Source organism: Mesitornis unicolor, unplaced genomic scaffold, assembly GCF_000695765.1.
Source record: "Mesitornis unicolor isolate BGI_N332 unplaced genomic scaffold, ASM69576v1 scaffold11230, whole genome shotgun sequence".
Taxonomy (NCBI): Eukaryota; Metazoa; Chordata; class Aves; order Mesitornithiformes; family Mesitornithidae; genus Mesitornis; species Mesitornis unicolor.
In genome coordinates, this window is record NW_010156329.1 from 8,826 (window position 1) to 33,034 (window position 24,209).

Here is a 24,209-nt window from a genome sequence, read left to right on the forward strand (position 1 = left end):
AAGAGTGTGGGAAAACCATCTCCATGATTAAATTTTACAGCTGAAGCTAAGCCCAGTGGAGTTTTCACACTTTGAAGCTAGCTCTGCCTGACTAAGGGCCAGATTTTCTGAAGTGATTAGTACCACTGGGGCCGAATTTTCAGAACTGCTCAAGTTGTAGTTAGACCCTTAAAAGAAGCAGAAAGATTTTCAAAGAAGTGTTTGACGCTTGGTTTCCCCGTGAGGAATACCATGGTACATTGTAGGAGACCCAACTCCCGAAGGAGCTCTTAACTGCTGAGTGCTTCTGAAAATCAGGACATTTACTTACAAGCTTCAGCGGGAAATACTGCTGGTTATGTTCTTTTAAACATCTTGCCCTAAACATGGTTGCGAAGCCACATTTATTGCTGGCCAAAACCAATTATTCTTTATCATGGCAAAAAAACAAGGAAGGGAAAGATATTTTTCTAATATCCCAGAGTATCCTTTGAAGAAAATGTGAAATGTTTTATAGTGTTTGTGGAAGAGGAAGAAAGTGCTTGTTCAATGCTGCATGTGAAAGCAGCTTACTGGAAAAGATGAAAACTTATTATTGCCAATAAAAAAAAAGAGAAATCTTTGGCTACTAATGAATAACTAATCTAAGCTAACAATGTCTGGAAATAGTTTTTTTGGAACACATAAAATTTTGTGACGGATAAAAATTAGGAAATTAAAGCTTATTGTATTATTCCAAATGTAACTGTTTACACTTGAGGAAAAATAATGGAATAATATCCACTTGGAAAGTTTTTATTTTTAAAAAATCCTTTGTAATGCTCCCAGAAATTCTCTTGGCCAAAAGCAAATAACTTGCTTCTTAACCAGCTAGAAAAAAAGAGCATGATACTACAGTGTACAATAAACACACAAATGACTTTGTGAAAATCCTTGTGAAAACCTTGCTAGCTGGTAAACATTTAAAACGCACCAAAAAATCACTCCACAGTGTACCAGATGTCTCAAAATGCGATTTCTCATGGAACAACGAGACACATAAAAAGTGTGTTTCTCCCATTTAATACAGACATGTTTCACACCGGCATGAGAGGTGCCCCATTGCTCATGTTCAGATTTACCTGGGGGAAGGCACGTCCCCTGAAGCCTCCGAGCACCGCAGGCATTGGCGTGTAGCACCGCAGCCCCACAGCTCCCTCCTGCCATGGGCAGTGACCGTGCCTCCCGTTAGAGCTTCAAGCCCAGAGAAGCATCAAGAAGTTCACCCCATCATCAAGCTTTTCACATGGGGTTCCCAGTGTCAGGTGCTCCAGCGCTCAGGTACCTCACCTTATTCAAATGAGCAACAAAAGGAACCTCATGCTTTTGGTCAGAGAGAAGTGCTGGGTCTAACCGAGCAGGAGTTAATGCCGCAGAGAGAGTTTAAAGGGGCTGTCCTTCTGCAGAATGCCAAATTTATTATTTTCCAAACCAAGCTGATGCCTCACCTCTATCTACATGAACATTTATATGCAAATCTAGGATGTCAGCTTCATATTCAGGAAATTTGTTATTTAGCACTGGATTTTGAAAGTAAATTAGCCACGCAAACATTGTTAATGCAAGAATGCAGCTGCATGTCTACACAAACAAAGAATTTTAATATTTGCAGATATATAATTATCTACCTGCATAGAGCTCAGGTATTTTTTTACACATGTTAATTACAAAAGTGGAGAGTGGAAACATCCATCCTTTCTGTATTAGCTAATGAAGAAACCTTAAAATCAGAATAGGGTTGCTTTTGATTTTGTTTCATTTCTATTAGTATAAGTTTATTAGCTCTTGCCAATACATTGTCATCACAGTATTGTGTCTCAACAATCAATATATTGTGAACATAACTAGTACCATCAGATATTATATACTATTTCTTCCCTGACTGCAAAAGTGAACTCAGCAGCAGCAGCTGTTATGTAGCCTGTCCACCCAACATGAACAAACTCCAAAATATGCTTAAACCTTACCTAAAAAGTTCTGAAGTTTCTTTTTCAGGTTCTTGTAAAATAACATCTTATGTAAGAAGGAAGGCAAATGATCCATTTTCATACTGTATTATTGAAAACATTTAAACCTTAGCCTCAAATAACCCAAACATAACACAGAAAATCCTTCTGATCTTTCTGAAGCTGCTGTAAACTTCGTTTTTTTATTAAAACCTTAAGTACAATTCCCCTTAGAGATTTATTTTTTTTAGTATCACTGCAAATATCTTACCATTCATCGGTTACAGAATTTTACCCATTCTGCTTTCAGACCACAGTCATGAACCATCATGCTAATTCAAGGAAAAAGGTAATCATTCTGTGTTTTCTGCAGAAACTCAGAATACAAGAGATTATGTTTTCACATTTGGAAGACTTGTTGGATTTTTTCTTTCTGTTCTCATTCCAAGACAACACATCTATATTGGTGCCCATGTTGACAATGGAGATCAAGGCAGGAATATGAACAAGCTTGTTTCCACATGGCACAGTCATCGAGATTTACTAGCCCAAGTGCAGCAGTGGGTTCCCACAGCTGTCTCACATCTGGAATGGACCAAGTGAGTCTTCCCACTAGGGGCTCAGGTAGACCGAGATGCTCTCTGTCATAGCATTCGGTATACCTGAGTGACATACGTTACAGTGGTGATTCATGGAGGAACAACACAATTTATGTAGAAATTGAAGAGACTAAGAATGCCCAAAGGGCGGCATCAGTTGACTTCTCCTCATAAGCAATTTATGTTTTAATGAACTAATAGATTTCCTTAAAGTAAAATGCATAAAATATCACATCCAGAAAAAGGCACACTTAAGTGCACATCTGCGCCACCTCTGAGAAGATGCAACCAGCTAATAATGCATAAGCTAAGAGAAATGCTGATCAAATTGAGAGGAGTTAATCTACAAGGCAGAGAATGGACTAACACTAACCTCTGGGTAGCCTCCAACGTCATGCACATCAATTCCAAGTAGATGTCCAAGTCCGTGTGGCATAAATATTGCACCCAGATGAACCTTCACCATGTCATCTACATTGCCTTTCAGAATGCCAATTTTAGTCAGCTCCTCCAGATGGACTCTGTCAGCCAGACGGTGCATATCAGGCCAGGCGACCCCTTAGACAGAAGAAACAAGCAGCTGAGTTAACTATTGCTAAAAGTTCTGAAAGACGACTTTCAGAAAGCAGATGTAACACATGTGCCCTTTGTTTGTATTAAAAACAAGGGTGGAAAGAGCAACTACATTAGCACAAAAATACTTCAAATGAGACAAAATTATGTTAAGATGCATGCACAGCACTGAAAACTACAAATGAGAAATAGCAGTACCTTATGATCCAGATCCATGGGAAAAAATGTTAAAACATGGTACCTAAGCATTTCTACACAGATGCAAAGATATCAGTGCATTTTCTAAAAGAATGTCAACTGTAAAATGCAGTTATTTAAAATGCAGAGCATAGAATACTACTATACTATTATTTCCAATAACGATCATACCCATTTACAATAACTGAGATGGACAGTACTTTTCTATGTACATAGAAGATTTAGAGCCCACATCTTTCTGGCAAAGACACTCTCCAGAAATTAATGATTCCCTTGTGTTAATGGGCTGTGTAAAACACAAATCCTCTAATACACGTACTGAAACAGCATTACAAAATACTGTTGGTTGACTAGAGACAGAGGGCCAGGATACATTAGATTTTTATCATTTTGGTATAGGATACAATTTTGTTTGACAAACTGCTGGGGGGAGGAGGGAGGAAGAAAGCAGCTCTTTTGTTAGTAACACAGAACTGTCTTAATTAGTTCACCATGGCTTTGAGTCATCATCAACAGAGCAGTTGCAGAGTCAAGACAACTAGGGCTAAGGTACAGTAGAAGAATATTTTCCTTGTTCAATTCTGGCATGATTAAATAAATAAAAAACCAGCAACTTTTAAGGCCAGAACTCCATCAAGTTCCAATTGCTTTAATCCAGTTAAACACGCAGCTCTAGGGTCTTGTGAACATGAATGCCGTATCATAATTACATTAGCACTTTTTGCTGAAAGTACTGAGTCTTCAAAGGCTGAAATAAAATCATCCTACGGGAGTGCTTAAATAAAATTCAGTTGTGTTATATGCTTCTGATATAAAGGTCAGAAACAAACTGCAGAGCATGTGACTGCTCTGTCTTGTACATCATCCACTCAGAAACCAATGCACCTTTATGCTCCTATTAACGCTGACTGATCAGGTCAGTGCTTAAGTTACAGGCAGCCGCCCTTTCCTCAGCAGATTACGCAGAGATCAAACTTTTCAGCCTGCTGCATGCCGCAGCTGAAGCAGCACCTTCCTTGCCCAAGCAAGACCACAACCAGAGGTGGGCAGCAGAATACGCTGGACTAACTCCGAGTTGCTGTTTCCTCACAAAAGTCAACAGCACTCAAGTCCATCATATGCTCATCCACAAAACGGGTGCAGTCTTCCTGTTCAAAATGGGCTACTCTTGTGTCTTTCCCTCCTTTAAAAAGGAATTGAGATTTTTCCTTCAGTAAGAATTAACACAACTATAACCAACGGTTCTTTGTCAACTGTGTTCCATGTAATTATATTTTACAATAATTTATCTTTTTGTCTTTTTGAATATTGTTTGTATCACAATTTTCACTTCTCTAGATTAATCTATGTTTCACAGCTATCTCACAACTTGCTCCAATCTATTGCATGATAAATTGAAATCATTACAATCTATTGTATTGATGTTACCTGTATCAAACTGTAAGCACTCCTGAATCTCAGTTGCTTTCATGTTGATTTTCTAGTTGTGGGAATACAGAATTTCTGTGTCTAACTCCCAGTTCAGCTTTTGTACTCTGCAGTCAACTCTGACGGCTCTAAAAGTCTTTAATATTCTTTCTGGGGACACTAGATACTCTTTTGAGATCTCTCCCATGATTTCTTAGCTGAGCATTACTACAAGTCTTCTACTTTCATCCTGATGACTGCAAAGCCATATACAACCTCCGACCCTGGTCAACTACGTGAAGCCTCATCCTCCTCTGGTATAAACGAAGGTCAGAGCTCTGTTGCAGTAAGACAACATATCCCGGATGCTCTGAATTGACTTAGGATGAGGTGTCTGAGAAAAGAGCTGAAGATGAGGTGCCTGCTGTCTGCAATGCAGCCTCCCTCTACAGCTGTGCCGGTACTATTTGTCTCAATCCAAACCCACAGACTCTACTTGCAGAGACAACCACCTTTATCAAACTAAGGAGGAGATACAAGGATTAAACTGATCAGAAACTAAAAGACCAAAAACACACATCCATTTCAGCAAATGAATGACACTACTGCTCTAACTGAAAAGACTGCTGTGGTTGCACATCCTGAGGATTTCTGGGCACTGAGCAAATCCATTATAGCCCCTTCTTCCCCACTCTCTACTGTTTTCTTTTTCTCTCACTGAGAAAAAACATGACTATTTTCCCTCTCCTCTTCCCTCTCAGAGCTTTGCATTCTCTGTCTGGTTTAGTTTTTAGTCATCATTATCTATTTCATTAGAAACTGAAGACAACACAAATCTCCACTGAAAATAAATAATGAGGCTGGATGGAAAATCTGTAGCTTTGGGCTCTTTCCTGGAACAAGGGCAGCGCTTCAGACAGAGCCCAGCAAAACGACTCTGGGCCACTCTGTCATCTCTTAGCCGGTGCCATTAGTTTTGCTAGAGATGGGAAATAATCCAGCTCCAGCTCTCTTATGCACTCTGCAGAAGCTGCAGATACTGCACTGGGACAGCTCTGGTTGGAGGAAAAAGAAATACTGATAAATACTGCTGGAGGTGCTCTGCTAAACAGTACAAGTGTTGTTTCACAAGTAAATAGGTCTTCAAATAGTCTTAATAAAAATGTTCATAAATTGCACTTTCTACTCCATTGCCTGGCTTCACACTTTAGTCTACTATGACTACAGTGTGATGGTATTTTGCACCCCCTCCAAACCACTTAACCAATAAGCATTGTATAATACTGTCATACATACACTGACTATTACTAATGTGCTATGACAAAATATAAGGATATTTTTGAGCTGACTAGAGACAGTGAACTAAGTGCAATGACCTTACCGGTCTTCACTTTAAAAAATGATGCTATCCTTGCCTTGTTTGATATGAGCTGATTCCCATCATACGAGGAGTAAACTTTAATAATAGAGTACAAACAAGTTTTCCCTTCTTTTTTAAAACAGATAATTCTACAAAGAAAGAGGATCTAAATGCAAATCTTCAAACATTTCCTATGATCCTTATAATTTCAGAACATTAACTTTGTTAAGAGGAACAACTATATTACAGTAATAAGGCAATTACTTGAAAGTACAGAACACAGTCTATTGAAGAAAGGAAGCCATGCTAATTCAAGACAGATCTTTTAATGTATTTTATACATAAAGTATATTCATACATTGTACACATTTAATGTACAACAAACAGAGATATACAACTCCTCAAGTTTATTTTAAACCTAAAATTGTCCTGGGTTTATCTGTCAATTAGAATCTTTATAATACAATGACCTATGCAAACTTGGCTGTCCCTTGGACTGGCTGGCATGTCTGCACTCATCTGTGATTTAAGTTAAGTAAGTATGCTTAAGCAAAAGTCCTCCAGTTCTGCTATTCTATGTATATTGTGAGAAGCAGAGACAGAAGGACAGATTAAGTATCACAGCTAATTCAACTAGGAAAGCCACAACCAGCATTTTTTTATACTCTCACATGATATGCAATTCAACAACCTTTACACGCCACAAGGACTTGCAGTCAGGGTATGGGAATCCATGTGTTAAAGCACAGAGATGTCTGCATTCTGTTCAGATGTCTGTACACACATCTATGCATGGACGGTATTAGCACATTAAAACAATGAAAATGCTGCACACAGCCAGGGAAAAGTCTGTCCAACAGGACAGCATTTGCAGACATGAAGAAAAACAACCAATGAACTGAACAAAACTGAATGCACAGTATTTTGTACAAAGAATCCTTAGTTCATGGAAGTTACTTGATGTTCAGGCACTTTGGTCTTTTCGATTGATCGTAGTCCAGTGGAGAGTGCTGGTACCTGCTGCAAGCTGACGCAGAAGTAAAACACCGTATTAGCATTCTTGTAGCAAGACAAAGGTGTTAAAAAAAAAACTACTAAAACCCACAACAAAACAACTTCCACACAAGGGCTCTAACATCAGTTACATGAGTTACTGCAAAGGCTGACTATTTTGCAACACCAGGCTGCACTAACCTCCTATCACCAATCACCCACTAGGATGTTTCACTGATACCTTATTCAGGAGTATTATTTTTAAGCTTTGGAGAAGTTTATCATAGTTGCAGACATGCTTTTCGTGTAAAAAGGTTAGTTCCATTATTATCTTTAAGCCAATTTATAAACCAATTATACTCCACTGACAGATGAGCTTTAGAAAACTAGATTGGAGGGTCCTTGGACTTTGACAGCTTGTACCCAAATGAGTCTGCACTCAGGAAAATCTGCTGATGATGTGTCTGCTCCATTCTTAATTCTCTGCCAAACGAGATACTGGGTAATACAGGTCACTGAACCTGCAACCGGCTCCCCAGGAAAGCTCAGTTACCAAGGCTCATTAGGCTGCGATTCGTTACCTGCCATGCAGCGTGTGCTTGGGCAAGAGGCCAGGACAGGAAGCACCTTTTACAGCAACCAAAGCGTTTGAGTTCCCTTGAGACACAGAGTGAACTACACAGAAACAACAGTGGATATGTCCGATAATGAAATGTGACAGATCATGGATTAATTAAACAACATAAAACTAGAGGCTGTTAGTTTTCTGATACCATGCTAACAGTACAGCAGGGTTTTGCAGATGTGTGAGGTACCGTGTTTAAAAATGGCAAACTCAAGGCATTAAGTTTAATACAAGGGGGGTTTTTTTAAAGAAATTATTCCCATCAACCTGAATGTAACCTGATATTCTTTGATACTAGTGTGACAGAAAAGATAAAATAGGTATTGTTTTACTGCCTTGAAAATATTTCCTCTCTGTTTGCCAAAACCACCAAATTTCAGATAAAACAACATGTTTTAGGGACTCAGAAGCAACATATAAGGATCTCTGCAATCACCTGTGATCTCTTTGATCCCACTACTAATAAGGAAGATTTTGTTTCAAAAATAAAAAGAAATGCTTCTGGTAAAACAAGAAATCAAAAGGATCCCTATCTTTTAACGAACACAACTTTTTAAACAGCAGAATTAAAAGCTGAGTTGTTACAACGCATCACACTATAAACTGTTCCCTCACTGGTATTTTCATTCCAGTGATTATTTTCTGACATTTTATTAGACGCTATTCGAGAACATAAAGTAGAAACAGCATACCAAAGTAATTTAGAATAACCGCGTGGTATTTAGCCACTTTGGTCAGAAAGTGCTCTGAAAACGTCTAACAGGATTTTTTTGGCTGCTACTTAGGGTACTTTGTGGTTGTAATGTGACAATGATTAAACCACAAATGATTTAGCAGGGTTTTTTGTTGTTGTAGGGTGGGGTTTTTTAGCCAGCACAGATGTCACAATCTTACTAAAAAAAGTTAGTATGGCAAGGTTGTAGTAATGTCTCCCCAAACTGTGCTAAGGTTAAGTTACATTTAATTTTTGAGTGTCCACAGACAGGGGCAAAAGGCCCGATGTCCCCAGGCAGTGCCACTGAAATGCAGACACAACACACAATCCCTGCCCTGCCAGTAAAACACTGGAACAGATTAAAACCGGCCAACACACAGTGATCATACCCGGCATCAAACAGTAGGTCTTTAAAAATTCCAATCAAACCCACTTTAAAAAACAACCCAAAACATCATTTAAATACTAAAACAAATTATTTCTTTCCTCTTCATTTGGGTGCTATGGAATGCTTTGTTCTATTTCTGATTTTCATGCTCTCCTTTTGGCCCACTAGATGAAATACTCAGTAGCTGTTCAGTTTTCAAGCCTGGCTTCTTGTAGCACCATGCAAGGTAACAGTGAAAAACCAAAATGCCATACTCAAACACTGGCAATATTTGGGCAACAGTGAAGCTGTTCAAGGTTCATACAGGTAGAAAACAAGGTGTAAGCCACACAGAGTCAGCATCAGATGGCTGTATGGATGCCTGATTCAAGGATGCCATTTTAGGCTGTGTTTCACAGTGGTGGCATGGCTGCAACTGGCTCCCATATGATGAGAAGAGCCTGTTAACTTTCTCATCCTTAAGAGGTGAATTTGCTGAGTGTCAAATACCTGCAGTACTGACTGCAGGGATTCCTAGACTTCAGCCTGCTCTGTGTCATGAGTCCCAGTGCCACAGCTCCAAACTGGGATGGCCTCCTTCAAAAACTACACCTCAACTGCCCAGTAAGATGCACCTGGCTGACAGGAGTGGGAGTTACCGAAGCGAAACAGAGATGATCCCGAATTGCCTTCAAAATTTGGACACCTTCTTCAAAAAGCTGAAGAGCATTTTGCTCTTCAGCTGTATTGCAGTATTTCTTTTGCATCAGTCCCACACCAGTTTTAGTGCTAAGACCACCCTCCCCACTATAAACCCTGCATGTAACAATCTGTAACATATGGACTTGATCTTTTTCAACGTAAACGAGTCTATGATTTTATGTCAGAGGCAACATCAAGATAACAGTCAGCCACTGCTGAAACCTTAAGAAATTTGAATAGATGCAGATGTGGAGCAAGAGGAGGGATTTTTTCCATGTCTGGAAAGATACAGCATTGGGATTGCACAGACTCTACGAATTGCACTGCAGGTTCCTTCCAAATAGGTGTACGTTGAAAAGAGGAAAAAAGGTTGGGGGAACGAGGGAAGTGGTGGGAGTGATTGCGGTGTAGAAACTTATCAATATTTGAAGCTTAGAAAAGACTCTGTTTGGATAAGATTCAGGGCAAACAGCATAATCTATGTCTAGCAGGTTTGCACTCTGACAGCTACAGCTGATGCAGTGTCAAGATTGAAGGACTCATGAACTTTGTACTTCAACTCAAATTACAATGTGGAACGAGTGCATTTCCTGAATACTGAACTGGGAGAAAATCTGTGCACATCAGACCATGTAAAAGCTGGTTATTTTCCCCAGTGTCACCACTAAAATCAGAGTTGTACAACATTACAATATTAGAACCTGTTACAATTAGGAAAAGAAGTTGTTTGGTTTTTTTTAAAACAGCCTTAAACCAAAAACCATTCACCAGAGAAAGGATGAAAAACTGCAGCTACTTTAGGCTCAAAGTCTGTGAAGACTTCTAAATGTATTTGCTTTGTACAAGCAGCCCCTTTGAAGAGCCACTGCAAGTAGCAGAAAAGCCCCACATATGCAGCCGATCTGGAAAGCTGCAGGTTTTGCCCTCAAACCACAGCAGCTCCTGCAGACACTGTCCCCAAAACAGCTGCTCAGAGACCTCCACATGAGCTGAAAGGCCCAACTGTTTCAAAGTGCCTGGTTTTATACACTTGGAAATAGCTCAGCATTATTTTAGTCTTCCTAGCATTGCAGTGGTCACTGTATGCATGGGTCAGCTCCTGTGCGTTAGTCACAAGTGGGGAAGAGCAGCTCCCAGAAGGTTTGCAGTCAGACTCGCAGTCTGAAATCTGGCATTTCAACAGATTGCTGCTTGCACAGAGGGACTGGAGAATCTGCTGAATTTGACAGAAAATACTGCCTTTTTCTTTCACCTCTTGCAGTAGGTTACCACTATTCTAGGCAAAGTTAGGCTACATGTTCAAAATGAGAGCTCCAGTAATCAGTGACAGCATTTTTATTTAATAATATCTTGCAAGAATCAAGGATTGCAACTTGATCGTCAGCATTGTCCTTTAGTTCCTTCAGCTTTTATTTCCTAAGTGCTTTAACCATTTATACTGACAAAACAGAACTAACTTATCACAGAAATCTATACTACCTTTTCTGGGTCAATCTCAGAGCTGGTGTTCAAAGGGAAACTTATTTCTGAACATCACCGGCAAGAAAAATACAGCCAATTCAATTCAACAGAAAAGAGAGAGCAGACTGCAAATAGCTTTTTAAAACATATATTGACAAGATTTGCTTTCAAATCTATCTTTAACACAATAACACATTGTTAACTGGAAGGGAGGAAAAAATAATACTGCAGTGTCATTCAAAAAAAACAAGGACTGGTTACAACATGCCCTGAAAGCATTTGTGCTTCAGAGGAACTGGTATAAAATCTTCAACTTCTGTCATTAATGTTTTTTTTTTTCCAGAATAATTGTTTTCCTTCAGATACTACAGCATATTGTTAATGGTCAGCAGCACTTTGCCTAAATTATGACAAGTTGAATGGGAACAATTCATACAGGCATTTTGAAACTATACAAACTGTAAAATAGATTGTGCTCCCACATCCTTCCCTGTTGTGCTGTTGTCAAAAGGTCCATTTACAGGCAAATTTCTCTCTAAAAATTCATCAAAATTAAATACTGTTTTTATACAGCACAACAAACGTGCCCATATGGTGTTCTACTAAGTACAATTCTGACTATAAACTCAATAAAACTCAAATGACTTGCATGCAAAAAATGCCCACTGCATGTGAATAAGAACCTTTTATACTTAGCTTGGAAGGAATAAATATTAATAACAGTTACACTTATTTTCATTTGGTGTAATAAATTTTAATCCTAGCTGAATACAGTGACAATTACTCTAAAGCAGTATTCAAAACAGTAGCAAATAAAAATAAATCTGAATTCTAAAGAAGTTACAGAACTCTCATGGACAAAAAGCAGCAGTAACCTGTGAAGCTGCAAATTTTGAATTTGCATATGTTCCTAAGCATAGCTCTGCTCAACTTAATAATAGAAACAACTGCCAGTAATATGGTCTGCTATGTCAAACACTCTAGCTATTAGTTTCTAATTAAACCGTTCTTTAATTATTTGGGTTATTCTAATCCCTGGTCTTAGTACTATCCTACCTGAACTAAATTCTCCACTATTTTTTTTGTTAGAGACATGTTATTACAACATAGAATAGGTTACCACACTGCTACTTCGAATTAATTTTCTGTTGTATAAAATAGATTATTTATGAAATGAGTACTTGTTCACCAAACCTGCCTCCTCCCTCCTGACAGCCTCACTGAAAGAACTGTGCCTTAATACTCAGATACAAAAATGTTTCCAGGGGTATGCACCAACCAAAGTTTACATTCTGCTGTACAAAAATACAGACCATTCACCTTCTGAAGCCCCTGGGCTTCGATCTCTCTCCATGAGCTTCACTACTCGAATCCGTTAGTAGCAGGGAGGAGGCAAAACACTGGAAAATAAAGTGTCTGCTTTGGTTTGTCCTTCTAATTTTCAACATTCCTTGGAAAGGATGTACATGGAGAAAGTAGCAAGGTGGGTCCCTCTATTGCAAAGTGATTATGAAGCTACATCAACAAATGAAAATTGAAGAAATCAGGAGAAAGGCACAAAAAGTAGTCATAGGATTTCACATGGCATCTCAACACTTGTGTAGTTACAGTGGCTCAGAAGACAAAGATCAGGCCAAGGTGAAATTACCTTTGTTTAGCATCCTGTACCTACAACTCTACAAGGCTTTCTTTGGTCCTCTTCCACCATGGGGAAACCAGAAAGAAGAGTGGCCAACACTCAAACTTGAGGCATGACTGCAGCAGCAACCGGAACACTAAGATGCTGAGCCTGGTTTTAAGGTTGTATATGGCAGGTGGCACCCCATGGAGTTGTCACATTTCATCCTAGTGAACTCCCAAGGACCTTTTCTCCTGTCTGTAACGGAAGGCCTCAGCTAGACTTACAGAAAGGTCCAATGCCTTTCTCTGAATCATGCTGCACCTCACACAGTTTGGCCCTAAACCCACTGAACACGAGAAAGAAATGATAGGAGAAGGGTTACTGCCAACTCAAGAGAAACACCTTCAGACACCTATTCCCAAATGCTAAATGCACAAATTGACCTGGTGAGGCAGCTGGAGCACAGAGAAGGGACCACCAGCTACAGAGAACTTTCTGTAGTCCAAGCCTGACAGCTGCTGGCCTGCCCCTGCTGGCTGTTTGCTCCAACCCTCTCCCCTTGGCCTCTTTACCCCAAAAGACCTCAGTCTTTCGGGAAGTACTTACTTCTTTGCATTTATTAAGCACCTACAGCAAAAGGGGACCCATTCCTGGTAGGCTCTGAGGATCAGCTGATATCTACGTGATTAATAAAAGGATGCTTTATGTGTTTGACACGTGGGTTTACTTCTTTGCCTGAAATGGTTTTCACTGTACTTAGTTTTGAAAGATTTTGAAGTGCACTTGACCGTACTTGCTCAAAGATTAGATGGCAATCCTGGCATCAATGAAATCTGCAATGGCTGATTTTTGACCCTGGAAGAAAGGATTTAAGAAATTAAAGACCCCATGTCTTTCTGTGAAACTTAAGTTCCGGGAAAGCTATAAGCAGGCAAGGAATCTTCCAGCCCTAATATGGAGAAACCTCCATCTTCCATTATCAGAGATGTTAGCCCTGGGACACAGATTTCTTTCAAGATGTTCCTCAACAGCATTTATCAGAAAAGCAAAGCTTGAAAGCCAGAGGCAACACAATACTCACTCTCTTGGACAGTAAAATGCAGGACTTGGGGATATGTGTATAGCGCTGAGAATGAGGTCCAACTTGAAAAAACGCAGAGATACAAATCCTACAGGGAAACCCTGTAGTGTCTGGGGAGGAAAGCTTCCACGCTGCACATAAACTGACTTGGTGGACAACAACTTCTGTGCATATTTGGAACTATTTCTTATTTTTCATTTTATAAAAACAAACAAACATCAATCACCAAATATTCCCAGCTGCACAGCTAATGTCTGAATGCAACCTTGGTTCAATGGGGACTTTGGATGTACAAGTTTTTTAAATCATATAAATGTAGAGATAGGGAATTGAGCGGCTGCCAACCTGGCCTTACTCAACCGTTCCTTGGGAGCAGTTTGCTAGACAGATCTTATTTTTAAGCTGGAATTTAGGATAATAGACTTTACTGATTGAGGTGTTTTAATTCTTTCTCCCTCTTCCCTCAAATACTAAAATGTACAACTTTGAGAATGAAAGAAGTGTTTTCTGTTTGTTTTTTAAACATATACAAGTTTTGCAGTAGTACCAGGAATGCTAAGCACAAGCAGCTCCCTTCCTTCCCCTTCTCCTGTGACTTTCCATTACTCTACAGAGAGGACAGGGAGGAATGTTTGGAGGTCCCAGCGCGCAATTGCAAAGGGATGAAAATGGAAAGTATGTGATTGCTCCAATATTTAGCTCATCAATCTTAAAGACTCTGTTTATGATCTAGTGCATTAATCCAAAATAATTTTAATTGCAAAGCTTAAAGATAAGCATACTTCTTTTTTATTTCTTCTCAACACAGTAGCAGATTTAATATACTTCAGAAACTTCAATGTTTCTATATCTGTATAAACTTTCTATATGTAGAAACCATGCTGTCCTCATCAACTAGGAATTAAATCTATAGAACTCTAGTTATTAATATTCTGTAAATGCTCAAAATAATAATCCAAATAATAAACAGCAGAAATCATTCGAGAGGCTGGACATGGTATAAATACACAGTCATTTGCTAAAGAATAAAAAAGAAGTGACTCCACAGTAACTTTCCAAACACCATCAGACGCGTATGTGTCACTGTCAGTAAACCATTCATAAGAGAACAGAGTGATACTCAAAGCTGGGTTAAGTATGAACGCACTTCATACACAGAAACTGAAGCACATCACTGTCTGTTGGCTTGCCAAGTACCACCTCCCCTGTTAAGAGCTGAAGTTCAGCCCACAGGCATTGATTCTCATCAACATCTCTTTTTCTTACATCACTGGCATTTTCATTTGCACATTTCAGAACATCTTTAGAATCATGGAGTGATTTAGGTTAGATGCCAGGAAGGTATCTGGTCCAAACCGGGGCTCAGAATAAGGCTAACTTTAAAGCTACATCGTGTCTCTTCAACGAGTTGTTTTCTAGAAGTTTCAGAGAGGGACTTTCAGCAAAACCCATTATTTTACACGTTTCCTCAATTTGATTTATATTAATGACAAAGAGCTAATAATACCGGTCTCCCAGGCATAACTTATGACAAATGATGGTTAATAAAGCTATTACATTGACACTGAATCTAACTTATGTGACAGGCAAAAGAATGAAGTGAGACAGGATTTGGGAGCAATGCACGTATGCCTTTTCAAGTTCTTCAGATCTTTTTACTATCAACAAAGACATCAAACTTGCTCACACAAGGGTCTAATTCACCCCTGCAGTTCAGGCTTCCAACTGCTACCATGACAGTTGCCCACTGGAGGTACTATAGACATTAGACGTGAGAGTTCACACCCTGCTATTAATTAACCATTACACTATATAGCCTTATGCCTACTGATGTTGTGCTACACAGTACTTTTTTTCCACCACAGTTTGCTTTTTTAAGCCTGGGCAATTACAGGAGTGGGGGAGAGCTACACTAAAAGCAGTATTTTTATGGTTACCGCATGAAGGACTCCAGAGTTAGGCAATACCAACTGATGTCTGTGTGCGCTTTGCTTGGACCCTCCGTGCTGACATGTTACAGTCCAGTCCTTTAGTTACACAACCATATACTCCTTTAGATGGGATTTCAACAGTAGCAAGACCTTTTTGATGATGCTGTCTTTTTCAGTCCTACAATAAAACTTTTAAAACCTTTAGGAGATTTTCAGTAACACTCACCAGAGGAACAGACCCAGTGCTATGTTGTGTAATGTAAGCAGCTGGCTAAAAGACAGAAGAATTGATGCAAGCAAAACTGCAACATTCATTCATGTGTTACTACACACAGGAGAATTCACACAGAGGAGAGCCTCAGAAGTACCTCAGCCCAGGGGAAAAACTTCCATTGGACCAACCAAAGCTTCCTATCAACCACAAGGTGCAAGTCCACAGGAAGCCCTAAGTTCACTTAGTTCTAGGGCAACCTTATTTCCAGAAGGCTCTAACTCCAAGGCAAGCACAGCTCCTGCCACACCACTGAAGATATCTGTTCCTCACATAACTCCTCTTTGATCTGTTGCAAAAGCTGAAAGCGTGCAGGAAAAGAAACATAAGACTTCACAAAAAAGCAATCATGGCAAATGCACCTGAATGTTGTCCCTGGGAATTAGCAACCATTCAGACTCAGACTCCCAGCAGAATGCTGGCAACTTATTTCAAATACAGTTTTTAATTTTTATTTATTTTACATTTGTTCATTAATAATTTTCTTTCATTTTACCAGTGACTGGCTTGACAATCTGGAGTCTGATTTGCAGAAAGGCTGGGCATTCACAGCTGTGACAGAGGTCAAAAGAGCTGGGGTTTGAGCAAGAGCAATGTTCAACTCCCTTAAAAAAATTCTCAAGTTTGGTGAATTTAAATCCTGGAATCCCAAATGAGTCAATAGCTTTTGCACTGGCTTCTCCAGCCTGTCTGCCACTGCCTGCAGAAGGAAAACGGCTGCACACTTCCACATCACCAAGATGAAGTGCAAGTAAAGTTACTGCCTGCCAAGCACCTGCGTACTGTTATGATGAGCACTCTGAGCAAAACTGGGGAGGACGTTAATAATTCTGGATTCAGAGCAGCTTTTGAACTTAGGCAATAAACAGCTCTGGGCCACACATGGAACAAAAGGTTAAAATAATTTACTGAATAGCTGCTCATTAGTTCAGCTCTTTCTGTTATGTGCACTACATGAAGATAGCAGAGGGAGAAACAATGGATGTATCTACAAGAAGATTTCAATTCCAGTCATCCTTGGAAGTGAAATATCTTGGTTGTCCCCACTTAATGCATCTTGCTTCACACAGTGCAATAAGTGCATGAGTGGCATTCATTTCAGAAGCAAGTAAACTGGAAGATGTACTTCAGGAGTAAACCTAATGTGCCTCAACCAATTTAGAAAATGAGATTAAAAAACAATGCAGAAGTGAGACAAATTAGGACACTAATGTCTGGAATGCTCAAAGTCTGCAATACTTGGCTTTATAATTTCACTCTTTTATAACAGTTCTTTTAATGTAGAATATCTATGTAAACACAAATTGTTTCTCAAATCACTGTTCTGAGTAAGAAGTAGATGATGCCTCAGCCATCAAAGTGAATGGAAATGTCAATAGTCTGCACATCTCCCCCTGTATTTTAGTTCTGTGGAAAAGTAAATTTAACCCAGATGAACTTGACGCATTAAGAATAACCCCTAAGTAGAAATGCAACATTCCTCTCTGACATTTTGGATCATGAGCCTAACTTTGTAGGAAAGAGACTATTATCCCACTGCCACACAAGCACGTCTTTTGACTCTTTTGCTTCAGCGACAAGCATTGCTGTCTTCATATGAGATCCATGCTCTGTAGTTTCAAAACTGCTGTTCATGCAACCCTAAATATGTCTTTCTCCCCTTTTATTTTAAACAGATTTGGTTTGTGGCAGGAGTTGTGATGACTGCACTGAACTTGGGCTATAATCCCACAGAGAGCGTTTCTTAATTTTCAGAATCTATTATTTGGCTCAGAGAAGGAATTCTGTTCTTTCAGTTGGAAGGTAGGGAGATCCATATATGTGATTTGAGCTGCTTGCATGTTTGGACCATGCGCAGGATGTACTCAGATGAATGCTTTTCTACAATAAAATATGTTTTGGAGTATTTTTAAAATTGCAACAACTGTATATTGAAGTGTAAACCAAACGTACTAGGCGGTCTGGTATCTCTCAGAAAGTGACTTCACTCGAGAGTCAATTAGGTTCATATGAGAGCCAAATTGAAAAAAGAAATGCCAGTCTCTGAACTACGATCTGCATGAAGTGTTTGAGGTTGCTAACAAATGCGTGTCCTTCCATAAACACAGTTATGTAACCCAGTATTTGGTTAGTGACTCTCCCTAAAGTACTTGCTCCCTATCTTGCAGTGAGAAAGACTCCGGAAATCATTAACCTTCAGAAGACAACAACGAGCTGTCCCCTGTGACCCTTTGCCACAAGGCATAATTAAGGACCAGTTCTGCAGCTGGAGACAAAGACCATTTCCTACAGTTGCTGATTCTGCCACGCATGCTCTTTCTGTGCAGCCTGCCCCGTGAACGGTTCCTGCCATGACCGCCAAGTCACCAGACTGACTTTGATCTTAGGAACCCTGGGAAACGAAGACAAACAAAAATAACAGCAAAATGAGCATGGGATCCGTAATTCAGAAAATCTGACTAAAACATGATGGGGCTGGGTTTTATACTTAGTGCCTCTGAACCTGCAAGCTCTTCAGCCTTCTTTTTCAAAGACTGTTAAGTATTAACTTTCCATCAGATGGGGAAAAAGGCACTTGAGAGCTTAATACACGTGATCCCTTCCTACTCTCCTCAGTGACAGTACCTGGCTCCCCAGAGAGTGAATCCCGGTGCTTTAGTCAATGAGCCAACAAACTCGGTTTGGCTGCAGCCTCTCCCACAGCAACTTCTGTCTCTGGGCAGTAACGATACATTCAGTTTGCACCCACCCCTCCGAGGGGCTCTGGGGTTCCTCAGCAGCCTGAGAAGGATGTGGCACTAACTGTGCTAGGAAGGTCAGGGTTTCCTTCCAGGAGATCCCGTGCCACTTTCAACCAGCAGTCCAACAGTACTGACACGGCAGTTTTTCTGTCTGCCTCAGTGTTCAATTAAAACAGCTAGTCAAAACTAGTAAAGGAATTAGGTGGAAGGTACAAAGCAGGTAAATTTCTTTAAAAGAATTTATGAAAGACTTTTACAGAAATGTCTTACCTCCTGTGTCCCCTTTATTAAGAGGGGTGTGACCAGAAACAAAGCAACTACTTGAATAATACCTGATTTTTAAAATTATTCAAAGTTGTATACAATAGAGGATCTCTCTAATCCAACTTGTTTCAGTTTGAACTGCCTTTAGAACATTGTAAATTCATTTCAGACACTGTAAATACTTTTCTACCAACCACCTATTTTAAGTGTTTCATACCAACTTCAGTTGTAAAGGGTCTTTGGCCTCTGGTGTGGTTTTGATGAGAGCTCAGAGGAAAATGTAATAATGTTGTCAGATTTTTTGCATCAGTGGACAGATGAGTTAAAATCTGCAAAAGAACTGGAGTACAAGCCATATGGACCTAAAAAGCAGACTTTTCCAGATGGTGAAAATTCATGTACGTTGCAGGACTCTACCCAGATCTGTAATTCAACAGACTGTAAAAGGTCCAGGCTGCACTTCACTGCACAGAGGTAACAAATGAACCAAATGAATCAGTCCACAGAACATGTGCTTCACCTGCTTTCTGTAGCCAGAAAATTCATGATCCTTACTCTCAGAAACAGCATAAATGCATTTGCACCGTTCCTCTAAACAGGCAAGACAATTAAAGCACAGTGAGAACACAAAGTTCAATCTCATCTTCTGCCAGACATTAAGTATGATTCCTCCGTTGTTGAATCTCAAACTCCCAAGGCTGGTAAAGGATCCCTGCAAATACTTTTCAAAAATACTTAACTTAGCATGTCCTTATTTTCTGAGACTGTAAATAAAGTGTTAAGTAAACTGAGGAAGTCTCTACACCATCCTGAGTACAGCATTGCATTAGCTCTCAACTTCTGAAGATAGTCTGCAGTTTATTAGCATAAAATACTGCCCAAAATGTTGCATGAAATTAAAAGCGACACAGAAATGCAAAGCAAACTATGAAGAGGAACAGGAACAAGATTCTTCAGGGGAGAAACAGCAGATGATGTAGAATACATATTGTTATTAAAATGGCAAAATATTTAGTCTCATTTTGCAGATAAGCTTCAAGTGTTATTGCTCCCTTCCAAGCTGCTCAAATGAACAGTGCTGCTGTCAGCTTGTATAACAGGAAAATTACGTATGTTCTGACTGGCAATCCAGAAAGCTCGTGCACTTGAGGCCTGATGATTGAGAGGTAATATGGTAAATTTAAAGGATAAGTGTGCTTTGTGCATCAAGTACATTTTTCTCAAAGCTGTTCTATTAGTAATATTGGGAAATGCTCAAGTACCTTCACCGGTGAAATACTCACAGTAGCAGTTAGCTCTAAAAACATTTATGTGCTGCTGAAAGCAGAATTGGAGAAAAATAAGACTTCCATCAAGCCAGGCAGTTGTTTCAACTATGAAAATGTATACTTGATGAATTAGCTTGCCTGCAATTTAAAGGCTTATAGTGAAGTACCCAATGCCAGTGCTTTCTAAAGCTTTTTAAAGCTAATTGAGTATCCTTCACAAGGATGCACACTCCATTCTCTTTTTCAGCAGAAGATTTCTATTGAGTTTACATGTATAATACAGAAAATGCTTGAAACAAACCGAAGCATGATACATGTGACCACTCAAAACTCTGACTTCAGCCTTTGGCATAAGCTTCCTAAAAAGATGGCTGCCAGCGTAAACACACACCTGAGTAACAACTGTCACCAATACATTAAAGGAATTAAAAAAAAAACCCAGTGGATTATCAGAATACCTTTTTAATCTTATAATTGTTTATGTGTTATTTCTTTAAAAGTGTTGTATGGAAAATGTTGTGTGCCCTACACCTCTATCCTCCATTAGGACCTGTTTAAACATGGAAATTAATTTTGTCATCTTGTTCCTTTCCAGCACTTTCTAAAATTCAAACATAATTGACTTGACAGCCTGAATGTTGCCATCGAGCTCGTCAATTCCTGATGACCTGAACTGATCTTTTACCTGGCTTGACTGCTTTCATTACAGCCCGTGATGACTTCAGCACTGCCTCATAGATAGCCCTCTGGTCAGGAGTGAACTTTCCACTTGCTGGGAAGGTGCAGGTGATGTCAGAACCGTAGCAGTAATACTCTCCTCCCATATCGAACAGGCTAAAAAGGAAACAGAGGTGGAAGGAATGAAAATCTAATTCCAAAGAAACAGTAGAACAGAAGAGGTTTCTCTTGCTCTGCCCTTGAAAGTCATCTGCACTTTGGTAGTTGGCCATACAATCACCACTTGAAGTAAAATGAGACAACAGTCCCTTGGAATCTTCTAGCAGAAAGCTGTCTGCATTACATATGGCTTAAACGGACCCTCTCAGGGCTGTGCTGGTCCTAGATGGAAACATGGAGAGAATGCAAGAAGGAAGAGAAAAAGTACACGAGGAATCCAATTCAAGCTCTTCAGTTCCAGTTTCTAGTATCTCTTCTCAGAAGAAAAAAACTTGTCCTTTTTTCCTCTCCTGAGAGATGCTAGCACCACATAAAGGGTCTAACCTCAAAACTTAACAGAGAAATCATACAAAAGGCCATAATTTAATTAACTAAATGTCAAAACACATCTGATGGTTTAAATAAAACATCCCCAATGAAGGTTGACTGCTGCTGCTCACAATATAAACGTTCCTTTAAGACAAACTTGCCTAACAGGGATTAAAGAAACAAAGATTATGGGAAGATCTAACCAGAAAAGAACATTTAGTAGCGTTTTCTGCATCAGAGGTAGAAGAAAAAAAATACATGAACTGCTTTCTTTTATGGGGACAGAAAACCTGGTTTACCCCCTGAGAAGCGTATTTATTCTCTACATGAATCAATGATTCACTACTGATTTCTCAGCTGCCAGAATTCAATCTACAATAGCAGCAAGTGAGTCTCTACATCCATGTGAGAACCAGGTTAGACATTTGCAATACTATGCTTCTTGAGCCTACCTGATAGGGCACTGCACTGGTTTCATCAGGCTCAAAAATCAGCAAATAACCAAACCACCATTTGGACCAAACAGTACTTGAGCAAATAACTCCTCTAGTTACATATATTGAATACAAGAAGGCACATTTTACATCTAAAACTTTGGTCTTGACACACAGTATTTGTGTGACCTTCTGATTTCTTAAGTAATGTATCAGAGTTGAAATCTGTTAATTTAAATCTTATTCCAACCACCTTGAACAACTGTATGAGACTCTCATCATAATAAATATAATTTTTGTGCACTGTGTCTGAAAAGTGTGGAGTTTTCTTCTTTTTGCTTCTGCTGCCCAGCAGGGTCAGTCAGACAACACAAGCAGAAGGGAGGATGCTCCACTGGGGCACCCTCTCTGCCATCCAGTCCTAATTACAGCAGTAATTAGCAAAACTGCCCAGCATAGCTCTGTCTCCAGCCAGCACACATGAGTAGGTAAAGATACGCATAAGCTACCACAAAAAGTGCTACAGCACTTTCTTTAAAGAAATGTTAAAATCCATCCTAAAATCTCCTCTGTGAACAGATCTTTGCACTGAGTGCAAGTCGTGCTGAAGGCATTTCCAGTCTCCCCAAATTGGGCAAGGCTCACCTGCAGCGAGACTTGCAGGACCGGAACTGCAGGATCAAACCTCATGTTTTACAGATGCAGAACTGCACAAGGCTTAAAGTTACAGGAGCAAACTTGAGGAGAATGCTACAGAGAGAACGGTAATGTTATATATGTACACACAGAGCTAATACAAACACTATATACATTTACTTAGATACGAAATAAAGTACGTTAAAACCTAAAGTTGCTAATTGAAAAAAACATGCACAACAGACAGCAAATATCAGACCCACAGGGCAAAACCCCCATGATTTAACACCAACAAAGCAACTAAACCAGCCTAGCCAAACCTCAAAATCAGGAACACCATTAACACTGCCTAATTTTGATTTTATGGTTAGACTTGCTTCTAAAATTAACTGATGATAAGCACAGAAAACGTAAGGATACAGAAAGCTAGTTGCAGCAAGTAAGAATCATGTAAGAAGCTGCTACGTCCTCTAACGTGCCAACAAGATACACACTTCAGATTAGTTATGTGTCTTCCAACCTATCCCAGACTGAACCCTTTCAAAACCACAAATCGGGTTTCATGGTCCTTTGTGGGATTTGTAGCAATTCTGTGGCCTAACTCTGTTGAATTTACAAGTATAAGTGTACATTCAGCACAGTGACAGTAAAGCTGTGACCAACACCTTCCGAACTCCCTGTCTGTCTACTGGAAGTTGCTACGCCTTCTATATTTTACCTGGAGAATAGTTATTATGAACCTACCACAGGCAAAGTTTTAGCTATGTCTTTAACCTTAAAGTTATCAGCATTTTTTCCAACCCATTCATCACTCCGTGGTTGTTAAATAGTTGTTTGAGTTACTGGAGCAGTGAGTAATGGAAAAAAAATATCACTAAGCTGACAGTACACCAAAACAATGCTCACAAGCTAAGAAGCACCATTTGTTCAGGTTTCTTGGCTTCCAGACAAGAGGAGACATGAGGGAAGATGATCTTTCAGATTCCACCTCCAAGCAACACCACACCATCCAGCCTACATGCTTCAATGAAAAAGCATCCAAAACAAACTGTACATTTGGGAGATATTTTGGCTCTTACTGGGAATTCTCTTTCATTTAACTTCAGTTGGGAACATATCCATTAGTTAAAATGTTGCTCAAGACATGGAAATAGCCCAAATATTGTAGTTATCCTGAGGAAATAATGGGAGCCTGAGAAGATTCCAGTTTTGTATCTTTGTTTGCCAGGCAAAATAAGCGGTGAAGCACATTTAAGTCCAATAAAATGCATGTGAGCTACTATCTTCTCCTGTCAACCAACTGGAAAAAGTTTCTAAAAGCAGGTTCCTTAAATCCAGGTTCCTTAGATAAAACACATGTATTTTACCCTGAAATTAGATGGCAACTGTGAGTATGCAGCTAGGAAAAGAGATATTGTTAACGCATTTTGGTATGTCCTCAATTGCATATATAAAATTACCTGCCTGGTAACGCAGTTTTACAAGGGTCATGTACAGAAACAACTACTTAATATTATTTGAACTGTTATCAAATGCAGCAGCAATCTAAACAAATCAAATGCACAAGTGAAAATAGGCCTTGTAGGCATCTAGATCTATGGCTTACCTTTTAAGAACTGTTTAATCTAGAGTAATATGCAGTAATATAGCAAAGTATCTCCTAACTCTATTTATTTATCTAAAAAGGTGCTACATGTCTAACAGACTGTATATGTTGCCTATTGCAAAACTTAATTGTGAATTTAGTTTTCCATTGAATGAAGAAAAATTTCATTCCAGAACAACCCTTTCC

General features: G+C 39.4%; 1 protein-coding gene across 1 annotated transcript in view; it reads right to left on the minus strand.

Moving 5' to 3' along the window:
* The window catches only part of PEPD (peptidase D), a gene marked incomplete at its 3' end in the record, with an annotated part of 105,834 nt that overhangs the window by 8,338 nt on the left and 73,287 nt on the right, over positions 1–24,209 (minus strand). Inside the window, exons 9-10 of the mRNA XM_010189601.1 lie at positions 20,827–20,975; positions 2,937–3,121 (exon numbers count right to left, since the gene is read on the minus strand). Of these exons, the coding sequence (XP_010187903.1) occupies positions 2,937–3,121; positions 20,827–20,975 (334 nt within the window). The remainder of the gene's footprint in view (positions 1–2,936; positions 3,122–20,826; positions 20,976–24,209) is intronic.